At 45.5% G+C, this 15,156-nt stretch overlaps 1 protein-coding gene across 1 annotated transcript in view; it reads right to left on the bottom strand.

The window, feature by feature from the left end:
• Scamp1 (secretory carrier membrane protein 1) overlaps window positions 1-10,963 on the bottom strand; it is an 89,299-nt gene extending 78,336 nt beyond the window's left edge. Inside the window, exon 1 of the mRNA XM_041663390.1 lies at window positions 10,501-10,963. Within this exon, the coding sequence (XP_041519324.1) occupies window positions 10,501-10,557 (57 nt within the window). The 5' untranslated portion in view covers window positions 10,558-10,963. The remainder of the gene's footprint in view (window positions 1-10,500) is intronic.
• Window positions 10,964-15,156: the final 4,193 nt, after the last annotated feature.

Below are 15,156 nucleotides of genomic sequence, written 5' to 3'. Positions count from 1 at the left end.
GAGTAGGGTGAGGGCCAGCTGTAGAAGGAACCCAGGCTCTTGTGCATGCTAAGCAGGAGCTCTACCACTGAGCTCCACCAGCTCAAAAGTCTTCATTCTTACACAGGAAAGGGATAGTGCTTTGACCCCAGTACAGATGTGAGGTCAGAAGTAACAGAACAGCAGAGTCGGCCCCCACAGGAACAAGAGCAATAAACAGTACACACATTTGTTACAAGGATAACCCACCCCTTCGTGCCTTATCTTCCACACTTACTGCTAAAGCTCCCCTAGTATTTTAAAAACAAACTTTGGATCTGTGCTATTCCAGTACAATATTAAAAATTACATATAAATATAGCTTTTATTCATCATAACCTTGAAAAAAGTCACATTGCATTTACTGCTTGTGAGTCTTCACTGAAATAAACAGGTGCTGAGGGAGGGATAGCTAAAGCACATACAGGAAGGACACAAGCTTCCACAGACGTGGGACTGTGTACATATTAGACATTATGTATCTTTGGAGAAATGTCTGTTCACACATCCTTGTAGGCAAGAGCAGCCACACTGCAGAACAGGAAGTCTAGATGGCCCTCAAAAGCCCTAAACAGAGGACTCCTACGCCAGGGCTTCCTTTCGGGAAGTACCCTATGTGAGGCCAACACCCCTCAGCAGAGGACATGATTTAGCAACTGTATTATGAACAAACATTAAGAACTGCTCCTTCATCAGGAACTGAACTCAGAGCGTAGCAGTCTCCAAGAACGTGAAGTCTCTGCTCTTGCTTCCACGATCAATGCCAACTCCAATATCTACTAGGGTAGGACATCAGAGAGCGTGTGTTCATTAAATGCTGTAGTTACAAACATGTAGCAACCACAGAGTCCCAAAATAGAGAAGGCTCAGATACAAAAATCTCTCCCTTAGCATCTCTACAGCCCATCCAGCCTCTGCTTGAATAATTCCACCAAGCATTGGAGGATCGACTTCTACAAAAGCATTGCCAGGCTATTCAAACTGATTAAATAATCTCTCTGTTGGGACAAAGTCCACCTTGAAGCAGAAAGCCAATAAGCCTTGGATTCTTTATCTAAAGCAACAAATAATAAGTTTGTTCACTTAAGTAAGCAAGGAGACGTCAAGTACCTGATGGCAGCTCGACTTCCCTTTAGCTTTCGCTTAACTAAATGCTCAGTGAGTGCTTTTGAGCCTGCCTTCGACTTCTTGACCCAGTCCTTCCTGGCTGCTCTCACGGGACATATTTTACCATGTTCAAACAACTCTAACCATGTAATCAGCTAATGAGAACAGTAACTAAGTGATTACACCTAGCAAAAGATTGTAGAATTATTACTTTTTTTGGAACTTGTCACTCATCTCATTAATCCAATACATATATTTTTAGCAACTTGGTATCAAAGTGGCAGTTTGACATAATAAGAAATCATGGGAGCTGAGACTATATCTCAGTGGTACAGCATTTGCCAGAGGGAGGACCTGACTTCAGATGCCCAGAATCCATGGAAAGCCAGGTGCGGTGACATACCTGTGATCCCAGTGCTTTTACAGCAAGAGTGGAGTGGATGCAGGGGAACCCCTGGACACTGATGTACCGAGAACAACATAAACTCTGTCTCCAACCAGGCAAAGAGCCAGGACCCACACCAAAGGCTGTCCTCTGACCTCCACACAGTGACGTCATCACACATCCTGACACTGATGTATACAGCAGTGAACACGCAACTATCTCCAAGTAGGTGGAGAGCCAGAACCCACACAAAGGCTCCACAACGATGATGTCTCACATCCTGTCCACCCATATTCACACAAACACAGACATCTTTTGCACACACTCACAAACATACAAAGAACAGAACCACTAAATTCATTGGCTATACATTCAGTACTACAAAACATTGACCATACTTAAACATGTTTAATAATATTGGCCTAAGAACAATTTCAGTTTTGTCCACAGTCATCACCTCGAGCATGGCTGTTGGTAAAGCTACTGAGCCTGCTCTACTTTGCTATCCTGATACTGCAACAGAAGGTCCTGGCCAAAACCACTTAGGGAGGAAAGTGTTGAGATGGCTTACACAATACAGTTCATCACAGGAAAGCGATGTAGGAACTCAAACAGGAACCTGAAGGCAGGAACTGATGAAGCACAGCCCACAGGGAAACACTGCTTACTGACTGACTTCTCTGGGATCCTCAGCTACTTACCTTAAACAGCCCAGCATCACCTGCTCAGGGGTGGGACTGCCCACAGGGGTCTGGGCCTCCTACACCAATTAGCAAATAGAAAATGCCCCAAAGACATGCTCCCAGGCCAACCAGACAGAAGCAATTCCTCAACTGAGGTTCTCTTTGAAGGCATGTCATAAGGACAACTGGCGCTAACTATGACGGACCCCTAAGTACGACTGCATCTGAATACTGGTTTAAAAAAGGCAGCAGCTTTGCGCTGTACCCCAGTGAGCGTGTCCATCGTCCTGAAAATGCCCAACTGGACTGAAGCATTTCTACACCGGGCTGATCCCGAACACCTGACACTAATGAGCACCCAAGTAAGAAGGCTTATCTCAAGCCAATTAGAGGTGCTTTTAAGATGGTTTGGACTTAAATAATATTAATGACTATTGTTAGGAGACTTGTACCAGCGACTGGAAGGAGGAGTTACTTTGAAATGAGAGCAGGCTCTGGTCTCCCAGTGTTCAGTAGGGGAAAGTACCTCTTAAGAAGCTATCCTGAAAGCCAGAAGAAAGTAGAGCTGGGTCTGAAGCAAGGATCGGCTACTTCTTTGCACAGGAATGCTGCCATTCACCAATCACTGAATGTCACCTACTTCCCCTCCATTTTAAAGGAGTCTACCAAGCTCCCTCGGTACTGTCTCGCCATTTTATGCCAGCTACAGCTTTTCATTTCACAGGTCTCTATCAGGCAAGGCAGCCATTCTTGTCAAGAATTGGAGTCTGACTCCCGACTCACCTCTTTTTTAAAATCTAAGATGACTTGTGACTTATTTTGACCAGCAGTAGGAGTGGCATGTGACCACAAAAACCCTTACGGCTTCGGCTCTTGCTCTCCTTTGACACTACTGGTTTTGTATTTGCAAAGTGCAGGCTATGCCCAACAAGGGCACCACATGGGATAAAAACAGCCCAACCGCTGCCTGAGCCAGCAGCTCCAGGTAACAAGCAGGCAGTGAACTGAAGACACCTTAAACCACGCATTCAAGCTGTCAGATAACTGAAGACACATTAAAGAAAAAAAAGAAGCCAGCAACTCTAGCTCAAATGTCAGGATCATCAACAAACAACTGTGTTTGGACACTGTTCATACTAAATGATCGCCGAGACAGTGGTAAATAGTGCTGCATGTTCATGAGCAGCACCTAACTCAAATATAATCAATAGCTCAGCATGTGCTTTTTCAAAGTGCTAACCAAGGACAAAAGAGCATGGATTCGGGCAGTTGACACGGATGAATCACTGTGTCCCTAAGTAATACTGAAAGATAAGGTTTTCAAAATGTAACCATTACAAAAAATACTGGAACATTTTCCTAATGCTATCCAGTCTCCAGACTCTAAATTTTAAATGGGTGGAGAAGAAAGATCAACTCACTGTAGATAGTACTGTAAAATATAGCACACAGATGACAACGTCCATGTTAAAAACACAAGTGGTCCTGGAATCTGAATATTTGTATCTCCCACATACCCGCCCATGGTAAATATATCAAAGCCTAAAGCTGAAGAGGCACTACTCCAAGGTGGCTTCAGAGGTGGCTAAGTCACACGGCTGTGGCCTCCCAGACCGAATTAATGCCCTTATAAGAGAGGACCCAGGTGAGATTACCCTGAATGTGCCATCTACAGAATTACTGATTCATAGGCAACACTGGTGTGTTAGTGCCTCCCCTCAGACCTGCTAGTTCCCAGGACTGCGAGCACTAAACCTGCAGTCTATAAACAATTCAGGGCGAAAGGTTTCATCACAGCTGACTGAATGCTAACTGGCAACCTTGAATTATAGGAAACAGTCAGTGATAAAATTCTTTTCCAGGGGTCTAAAGATTCCAGGCTGGCCTCAAAGTCATGATCCTCCAGTCTTCTCCACCCAAGTGGCAAAATGACAAGTGCTGGCTACCCTACCAGGCTCAACTAAATTCTTAAGATGCCACTAAAATTACACTAAGATGTTAGATAGGTGAGATACCACTTTGCAGGCTGTTTTTAAAAGATCACAGTGTCAGAGATAGCTCTGCAGGGGAGTGCTTGCTCAACTAACGCTCAAGGCCTTGAGCCCATCCTCTGAACTGCAACAAAAGAAAAACCCAAAACTGATTACAGTAGTGGCTGAGATATTCTGCAAGGCATTATAAATCACATGATATCTAAACTACGTATTTTCTTTTGCACTTTTAATTTATAAATTAGGTATTATAAGAGATCAACAACCAATAAAATAGATCATAATATATGCTATAAAACTTACAAAATATTTCTAGGAATTAGAGAATGGCTCAGTGGATAAATAAAGTGCTTGCTGAGCAAAGCACAGAAATCTGAATTCAGATCCTGGCCATTCCCATAAAAAGCAAGACATAGGCTGGACGGTGGTGGTGCAGGCCTTTAATCCCAGCACTCGGGAGGCACACACACAGGCAGGTGAATCCCTGTGAGTTCAAGGCCAGCCTGGTCTACAAGAGCTAGTTCCAGGACAGCTAGGACTGTTACACAGGGAAACCCTGTCTCAAAAAAAAAAAAAAAAAAAAAAAAAGCCAGGCATGATGCCACACTGGAAAGGCAGAGACAGGAAGATCCCCGGGGCTTGTGGCCAGCTAGTCTAGCCAATTACTGAGTTCCAAGTTCAGTGAGAGTCAATGTCTCCAAACATAAGGCAGAGGGTGGTAGACAGCTCAGCCCGCAAAGGGCTTACCACACAAGCCTGACAACATGAGTTTGATCCAGGAGCCCATGCAGACATGAAAAGAGAGTCAAAGTTGTTCTCTAACCATCACATATACACCATCATGTGTGCACACATGCATACATACATAGTTGTAGTAATAATGTTTTGATAAGATAGAGAATGATAGAGGAAGACACTAGGAAAAACATTAAAATTCAGATAATCTTGGTCTAGACTCTAGAATCTAGCAGGCGAAAAAGGAAAAAGCACTTGGTATTAGTAATGAACTAAATATTAGCAACCATTTTTTTCTTTTTTCTTTTTTGGTTTTTCAAGACAGGGTCTCCCTGTGTAACAGTCCTAGCTGTCCTGGAGCTAGCTCTTGTAGACCATGCTGGTCTCAAACTCACAGAGATCCGCCTGCCTCTGCCTCCCGAGTACTGGGATTAAAGGCGTGTGCCACCACTGCCCGGCCATACTAGCACCTTTTTAAAGGCACCATGCACTGACACTTTCTGCATACTTGCATATAGTCCTCAGGTCCTGGGAGTGCTCCTAGGGAGCAGATGTTCCTACTCAGGGTCACTACTGCTGTGACAAAACACCATGACCTAAGAAACAACTTGGGGAGGAAAGGGTTTATTGCAGCTTACACGTCCAGGTTACAGTTCATCACTGAGGGAAGTCAGAGCAGGAATTCAAACAGGGCTGGACACAGAGGCAGGAGATGAAGCAGAGGTCATGGAGGAGTGCTGCTTACTTACTTGCTCCTCGTGGCTTGTATAGTCTGCTTTCTTATAGAACCCAGGATAGCATCACCCACAGTAGGCTGGGCCCTCCCACATCAATTACTAATTGAGAAAATGCTCTACAACAGTGGTTCTCAACCTTCCTAATGCTGTGACCCTTTAATACCTCCACCCCACCATAAAATTATTTCACTGCTACTTCATAACTGTAATTTTGCTACTGCTATAAATTATAAGGTACATATCTGATATATAGGCTGCCTGATGTGACACCCCTAAAGCAGTCGTGACCCACAGGTTGAGAATGACTGCTCTAGAACCCAATCCTATGAAGACATAGGATTCCAGGTTGGGATTCCCTCCTCTCAGATGACTCTAGCCTGTATCAAGCCAACATACAATTATCCCGCACAAGATAGCTGATCTTATTCTAGAGACTAGTAAACTGGGCTTCCAGAAGCTGAGTGACTTTCCTAGGCGTCTAGCTGATGAGTGATACAATCAGGATCAGATCAAGGCCTTTTCAAACTCAGACACCCACACTCAGACCCCACCTTCTGCTCCACTCCACAGAGTCCACACTCAGACCCCACCTTCTGCTCCACTCCACAGAGTCCACACTCAGACCCCACCTTCTGCTCCACTCCACAGAGCCTCAAAGGCTAAGGTCCACATAAGAAAAAGGAGTAGAGCTGACGCAGTGGCTCACCCTGCAAAGGTGCTTGCTGCACAAACCCGGGCAACTTAGTCTGATACCCAGGAACCCACACAAAGGTGGAAGAAGAAAACTGATTCCACAGATTTGTCGTCTGACCTCCACATGCACACTGGAACACTGGCACCCCACTCCCCCACACACAATAACAATAATTTTTAAAAAGGAACAAGTGTATCTGGTGCTGCCAACAACGGGCAAGGCCCTGGACACAAGGGTGAGGCCCTGGACACATGCCGTTTAGCACCGGTCTACAGATGGGAGCCAACCTGCCCCTTTGGTTTTCATCCACAGAGGATATCCTGACTAAATATACTGAGGACAGATACTTCCAAGCTCTGAATTCTGATTCTCCTTGTGTTTTGAAAATTAATTAACTTAATGTTATTTCTGCTGGATGGTGGTGGCGCACACCTTTAATCCCAGCACTTGGGAGGCAGAGGCAGGTGGATCTCTGAGTTCGAGGCCAGTCTGGTCTACAAGAGCTAGTTCCAGTACAGCCACCAAACACCAAAGCTACAGAGAAAACTTGTCTCCAAAAAAAAAACAAACAAACAACAAAAAAAATGTTATTTCCATGATTTATCTAATTCAATTACACTAAAATACAAAAACATATTAGAAGGTCTAAAGATATCCTGGTCCCCTATTAATACCACCTTCCTATAACAAGTGACACTCCCTCCAGCATTTAATCATGTGTTATGGGTCAACTGCAGGAGTCTGTATTGTTGGCCTCAACTGCTTAGTACACCCTCCTTTTACTTTACAGGCATATCTGACCTCTGTATTAAACTAATACCTACAAAATTAGAGGTGTTGCCTCACTATCTGTTGGTTAAATGAAAACTAAACAGAATAAGGGACTTTTAGCAATTGTTCAAAAAATACATGTTGAGTATGTAGACAATATTTGTCCTTTACTTTACTTTGGGGACAGGGTCTCAATGTTAGTCTTGGCTGGCCTATAACTCTCTATCAGGAGCTGTTTCCTCTTAAAATTATTACAGGAATCAGGCTGGTCTACAGAGCTAGTTCCAGGATAGGCTCCAAAGCCACAGAGAAACCCTGTCTCGAAAAACCAAAAAAAAAATTATTACAGGAACCATCACCCTGGGGAGTTAGCAGAGAACCCCACTCACTCCTAACAATAATTAGAATTGTTCTATTGGCAGAGCCTATTCCACTCCCAATTATCTGTTAATAGAGAGCTATCTGTTAGCGGAACCCGCCTCACATTTCGAACTATCTAGAGAACTAAGGTGTGTCAACTTGTTACTTCCTGGCCGAGGAACCGTGACCTGACCTTTTGTAACCTCCTGGCCTACGTGACCAATGTGAACCACGTGGCAAGAGCCCAGGCCCCTGTGCCCCCCCCCCAAATTCCTTAGCCTATATAAGCTGTAACCCTGACTCTAATAAACGAAGGCTTTGACAAATCTGTCTGGCCTTCTTTCTCTCTCTTGCTCATGTCTTTTTAGATAATGCCTCTCCAGGACCCTGGAATAACTGACCGCAGGGTGGGTTACAACCCCTAGACTAAGTAACCCACCCAAGGCGGTTTACAGTGGCGCCTGAACAGGGACATGAACTCAACCATGCAGGGGCTCAAATTTGTGATGATCCTCCTGCCTCTACTCCTGAGTGCTGGGATTCAGGCATGCATGGTTATGTATAGGCCTTTTCTTTTTTTCTTTTTTTTTTTTTTGGAAGCATAACCCTTTTCTAGATTTAAAGCCATATTTCAAGAACTCCAAAATGGATTTTCATAAATTTCCCAAAATTAATATTTTGTTTAAGATTACCATAGTTTTTTTAATTACTTCAACTTTCTTATGCACAAAGAGGACATTGAAATTCCACAATGCCATTCACTAGGCCTATCATAACCACTGGAATAAAGAAGGTGCTCAGAGAAGACGTAGGAACTGAATTCAACAAAGAATTTTACCATCGTCAATAAAATCAAGCAAGCCACTGTACTTGTATATCTAAGGAGATGATATGATTTTTTACAAAAGTGTTCCTAACCCAGCAGTGCAGGGACAGTGGGAAACAGCATCCACGAGGTGTGAAGGCGAAGGCCGGAAACCCAGACCAGGCCAGCTTTTGCTACAGGAGTTTCAAAAACCAAACACGCAAACAAGTGTCAAGTAAGGACAGTGGATTACAAGTGTCAAAACCAAATTTAAAAAGTCAGTGATCAAAAGGTAGCTAAACATTCTGGGAACTTAGTAAATAAGGGTATGAAAAAAAAATTATTTCAACAGTCTATTCTACATAAAATGAAGCGAAAGCAGCAGAAAGAAGGGTTCCTTTGAGACAGAGAAGGGTGATTAGATATAAACAGAATGATAGAGACAGGGACACCGGCAGTGCTGTGACAGCCACCACAAACAAAGAAACGTGGTAAAAGAGAAGTCAACAAAACCTTACTTAGACAGAAAGTATCCATCCTTCAAAGCATCTGATGGACTTGAATCATTGTCCTGAATGCATCCACTTACAGAAAACTGAAAATGTTAATCATTTTCTACCATGATTAATACTTGAAAACTATTTTGTGTTTAGAATTATCACAGCAACCTTATGCCTGGCAAAAAGGAAGGAATCATGGCAACATTATAAGACACAAAACAGTCTGTGATAAGAAGCCAGGATCTCACCCTATCAAGAGACTAATATGAAAGGAACCGTGAAATGGGTGACCAAATGTAAAATCAACAGTCACGTGGTCAGATGCATAATAAACAGCATCAAAGAATTATCGTAGCTAGGAGAGGCAAATGGGTTCTTAATGTTTTACCTTTAAATGTTTTTAAATAACACCCACCTGGCAAATTATGAAATGTTTCTTTTGGGTATCCATAATTTAAGAAAAGCACAATTTTTCACAACACAGATGTGAAAATGTGTAAATGAAACAAAACTTCAGGTAGGGGTTGGGGAACAGGGAACTTCCTTTAAAATGCTCCTAGGTAGCTTATCTGTAATCACAGCATTTGAGAGGCTGAGGTAGGAGACTAGAAAGTTCCCGACCAGCTACATAGTGATGCCCTGCTTCAAAACAACGAAAAACAAAAACCAAAGCAAATGAATGAGAGGAGAGGGTGACAGTTGCCTCTGTATTTTTGTAAAATGAGTCCAGCTGTCAAGTATAAGTAGGATGGCTTCATTAAAATAATCCTTCATGAAGTCATGAGGTTAAACCATCAGGACAGGGGTGCTGTTTCCTCCAATAAGCCACAAAAGGACTAAAATCCGGTAAGCCAAGAAGCCAGAAGCCGCACTTGGGTGACCACAAATTAGTTCCTATTTCACCTTTGTGACTACAAATTAAAGTTTGCACTGCAGAAACGACTAACGAAGCTAACAGTTGGAAGAAATTGCCTTGCTATGCCTCACAGTCATTAAGAGACCTAAAGTAGTTTTCAAGGCAGAGTTCGGTCGCGGCATTAATTTGAAAGCAGATGACCAACATTTAAAAGGCCTGCCAGGCCATTTCTGTCCCAAGCCCTTCCGGAGGCTGGGGAGCATGTCTACTCCAAGGAAAGCAACTCACGTGAGGAACGGAACCCTCAAACAGCCCGGGTGACGCACTCCCAGCTTGGAAAAAGGCCCAGGTCCACCTCGCTAACAGCAGCTAGGTGGGGAATTGTCCGCGTGCACTATTGTTTCCAGATGTTTATTTTTAACTTCTGTTTGCTGCCGGTTCCCCTGAGCTGGGCCCGGAGGGAAAGGGGCCTCTGGCAGCGCCACTGGTGGCTCTGGGCGCCACCGACTTACGATAATAAAAACACCCCTTTATCTTTTTATCGCAGCGTCCGTGTGCCCGCGCCTCTCTCCGGTGCACCTCTGCCTTCACCGCACGCAGCACCGGCGCCAGGTCCCCATGACAACCCAGCCCGGGAACCCCGGCCTCCCGGCCCCCACCCCGCGGCCCTCCGTGCCGGCCGGAGTACTGGCGGCCACACCTGCCCGGCTCCGCTCCGGGTTCCCCGGGTCCGCGGCCCGCTGCGACCCTCCAGGCTGGTGGCTGAGCCGGTGACGCTGCGACCCGAGACCCTCGGGGCAGGGCCTCCGCGGCCACCGCGACGCTCGGCGCGGGCTAGGGCCGCGGCCCGGCGCTCACCTTGAACGGATTATTGAGATCTGGATCCGCAAACGGGTTGCTGTCAAAATCCGACATCGCCCCGGCACTGCGCGTCACCCACCCGAGCCCGGCGCTGAGACAGAGACGAGGCGAGGCCGCCGCCCCCCTGCGCGCTCACGTCGCCGCCGCCGCCGCGCAGATCCGGGTGCAGCTCGCGGGCCACCTAGCCGGCCGTGCCACTGAGCATGCCCGGTGCGGCGGCGGCCCGCGGCGCCCAGCCGTCCGGCCGTCCCTTCCCGCCTGGATCTGCGCTCCGGGCTCTGCCTCCGACCGAAGAGCGAGCGCAGGCGGAGGGCAGGTTACAGGCCGCGGGTCCCTGAGACCCACCCAGCGCGGCTTGGGGAAGGGGACGCGCTCCGTGGAGGGGGAGGTGGTGCACGCAGGTCGCACGTGGCAGGTGGGGAGGCAACCTGGAGAACGAGGCGGAGACACCTCCGCCGCAGATGCCAAAGATTACAGCCCCCACCCAAGAGCGGGGAGGGGTCCGAAAGCAATTTAAAACTCCTGGCCCCCACCTGGGAAGCCCAAACCAGTCCCTCCAGTCCTAGGTTACTGCTAAGTCACGGAGAGCGGCTTCGCACTGAGGATCCGGACTTGCTCCAAGAAAAGGCAAGACTCAGAGCTGGGCGACCCAGCCCCTGCCTCCATCCTCCCTCCCCACTCGGAATCCATGGGGGCGTGAGAAGGCGGAGCAGGTGACAGCGTCTAGCGAGCAAGGCCCGCAAGTTAATAATAGTGGGAGAGAAATTGTCGACTTTTGTTTTCAGGCATTTGGATGCAGAATGCAGACTACACACCTCTTGATTATTTTTGCCTGCCCTCTTCCCGGTGCCGGGAATGACTAGTGAAACCTGTGCTTGTAAATGACTGGCACGTTATATCAGTCCTTGCGCCACCCCGGAACTTGTTGAGAGGGCATAGCTTTCCCAACTCTAACCTTCCTTCCACTCAGAACGGCTCTTGGGCGAAGCTATGAAAATCCAGAATTCTTTTTTTTTTTGGTGGGGGAGGGGGACTAAGATGACAAAATAGCTGCTTGTAGGCAGCCAACAAAAGCACCAACTAATTAGGAAGTAGGCACCCAACAGCGATCGCCACACGGTAGTAAGACTCAAGATTTGGGAAAACGCAATCTATTGGGCTATCAGATCCTCAGCAGCTGCCCCGTACCTGGACTCAGTGTTCAACACCTGTTGAAATCCGAGCTCAGTTTTGATAGTTACTTTGTGCTGCTGTGTTAGTGGCTAGAAGCGTGAAACACCATGTACAACGTGTCCTGCATATCTTTAGAGCCAGATGCTCTAAACATCTTGTGTGCAAGCCCCGCTGCTCCGTGACTTGCCTGGCCTCTCCTGAACCTGACCTTACTCCAGCTGATTCCCATTATTGGAGCCCTCGCTCCTTCCATCTGTTCCCTAGATGACTCAACTATTCAGTATTTATTGTACTTATCTTCTCTATTCCAAGGCAATAAGGATCAGCTGAGCACGCACAGCAGGGTGGAAATTTCCAACTGGGCTCTCTTTTAAGCTGAAGAGGCGCTCTGTACAAATGTCTAAGATTTCACTGCTACCGTCCCTTGGAACACCTAGGCAGGCACCCAAGTCTGCACATCTCCTATCCCCAAGATTTTACTTTAAGGGTTCTCAAGTAGGGGCCCGGCATCTGCGTTTTTTAAAAAAAAAAATTCAAGTGACTTTCTATAACTATGTTATTGTATATAAATGCTTAGAGCAGGTTCATAACATAAATATGCCATGTTATAATTTGGTCTCCGAGTACTGTGATTTAAAAAAAAAAATACTCTGGCAAAAGCAATCTTCACAGAAAGGGGTTTTATTTGACTCACATTCTCAAGTTTATTGTCTCTTATTTCCAGGAAGTCAAGGCAGGAACTTAAGGCAGCTAGTGATCCAAAGGCAGAGAATGATGTTGCCCACTATGGGCTGGGTCATCCCATATCAATACAAAACCAAGCCACTCCCGCACAGCATGCCCACAGGCCAAACTAAGATAGACAATCCCTCACATGGCCCCTCCTTCCAGAAGTTATATCAGTCGGATAAAACAAACTATAACAGGGATTGGGCTTAGTGGGTTTTTTTTTCACTTTTTAAAGAAAATGAGTATCTTCTTTTAGCAATATTCTTATAATAGTATTATCTATACTCAAATACTATACCAGTCACAAAATCCTGCAAACATACATATTCTCATGCTGTCTTGACGGTGTGGAAACACAGTATAATCCATATCTTTCTTCTGCTTGTTCTCCTCACTGGTACATGAGCAGGGTTCTAAGCAAGATGTGTATTGTCAAGAAGACAGCCTAGGTTTGCTTCACCATGACACGGAAATATTATCACTTTTTATATGTACCATCATGGTAGAGAGGGAAGGGACTCAGAAGCATGGCCTAGTGGAAATCCCTCCAAATCAACTATATATCTAGACCTTTACTGTTTAAAACTTCAAGACTCGGCATCCATCTGTCTTCCCCCACCCAGGTGATTCTGAGTGGTGATGTGTTGAACACACTTCAAGAGCACGGATGTCAGGGTGTTCACGCCTGTGGGCTGTGAGGGACCTTGTTCATTCATCAGTTGCCATGAAACTTAGAGTTCCAGGACGTGGAAGACTCCTAGCCTTTCTCAAGGCCGATGAAAATCAATTAGTGATTAATTACTTAGTAATTCAGTGATGTAATTTAGTTTAGTAATTTCAGCGATGGAGGATGTGAATTGGAGAACGGGAAACAGACTTCTTTTTCTAGGACCTGCCTACAAAATTGGGCAGGCTAGAAAATGAAGAATCAGAATTCAGGTCTCTGCTGTGCCATAAATGAGGTATTTGTGACCTTGATCCTAGCAGTTCACCTTGTCCATCCGAGGTTCCAAGGCTGATTCACTACCCGTCAACAACTCTTTCTTTCGTGGGGAAAGGAGTGGTTTGGGTTTCCAATGGCCCAATTCAGTCTCCAACTCATTATATAACCAAGACTGTCCTTAAACTCCTGAGCCTCCTGCTTCCAGCTCCCCAGTGCTAGGATTACCGGTTTGCGCCACCACACCCTGTTTAACAAGTATTTCTTGAACACTGCTAAGAGGTAAGCAATGTTCTAGATGCTGTGGATAATACAGTTTACCAGATAGAAGAGTAGGGCCTGTTGGAGCGAGCGAGATGGCTCAGCAGATAAAGGTACTTGACACACAAGCCTGGCAACCTGAGTCCAGCTCCCAGAACCCACAAAAAGGTGGAAGAAGAGAACAAACTCCTCAAAGGTGTTCTTTGACCCCTTCACGTGGGTACCCTGAGATAGAGAATGAGAATAATAAAATAAAATCATTCCCCACACACACTTACACACAATAAATAAATAAATAAAATGCACACAGTAAATAAGTGTAATGATTTTTTTCACTGAGAGTACCCACTCAGAACAAATGGACTGCTACTCATTTCTCTCCTTTGGCCCTGTTTGCATTTTCTTCTCCTCGAGCTGAGAGATCTGCATTTAGAAATTTACTCAGAGTGACAGTCTTTCTCCTTCCTTTACTTTCCACGCAAGGGTATGCAATCACCCCCATCCCCTATCATCCCACCTCCACCCCAGAGTCGGCCATTGTTCTACCAAAGCACGTGTGTATGTGTGGAGGCCAGAAGACAATCTTCAAGAGTTGGTCCTCTTTTCCCACTATATGGGTCCCAAGGGTTAAATTCAGGTTCTCAGCCACAGTAGCAGGCAGATCTACCTGCTGAGGCATCTCACTGCCACTTATTCCTAACTTTTACTAGGCCTATAGCCCTGGAGCAGTATTATTTTGAGAAGCATGTATAAACCATCTCTGTTTGGCTTTGGAATTAGTGTTTGTTTGGTTTGTTGTTTTATGTGTGAGAATGTTTGCAAGCATGTATGTATGTGTGCACCATGTTTGTGCTTGGTACCCATAGAGGCCAGAAAAAAGTGTTGAGTCCTCTGGCACTGGATATGGGTTAGCTGTTATTGTGGGTGCTGGGGACCAAGCTGGTCCCCTACAAGAGCAGCAAGTGCTCTGAACAGTTGGGCCATCTTTTCAGTTCTGTCCTTTCTTATTGATTTATCTGCCTACTTGTTTATTTATCTGTTTATCTATCTGCTTATTTATCTGTTTGTTTGTTTGTTTGTTTGTTTTTGTTGAGACAAAGCCTCACTACCTAGCTTTGGCTGGCCTGGAAATCCCTATGAAGACCAGGCTGGCTTCAAACTCATAGATCTGTCTACCTCCTGAGTGCTGCGATTAAAGGTATGTTACACAATACCTGAACTTTGGCTTTTGTTTGTTGTTTTGTTGTTGTTGCTGTTGTTTTGAAACAGATCCTCTGCTTGTCAGCAGAGTTTTCCCATTCCTCAGAGGCTTCCCAAATAACCAACTTGGAGACTCGACATTCATTACAAATGCTCAGCCAATAACTTAGGCTTGTTACTAGCTAACTCTTACACTTAAATTAAACCATATTTCTTATCTATGTTTTGCCATGTGGCTTGGTACATTTTCTCCTCAAGGAATGGCCATCTTGCTCTCCCTGCGCCTGCCAGGAACTTACGTTACCCCTCTTCCTTCCTGTATCATCAGTTTGATTGTTCCACCTAACTTC

This window comes from Microtus oregoni, unplaced genomic scaffold (assembly GCF_018167655.1).
Source record: "Microtus oregoni isolate MIOR12 unplaced genomic scaffold, Mior012 000014F_ref0000157, whole genome shotgun sequence".
Taxonomy (NCBI): Eukaryota; Metazoa; Chordata; class Mammalia; order Rodentia; family Cricetidae; genus Microtus; species Microtus oregoni.
This window is presented reverse-complemented; position numbering and strand designations above follow the sequence as displayed.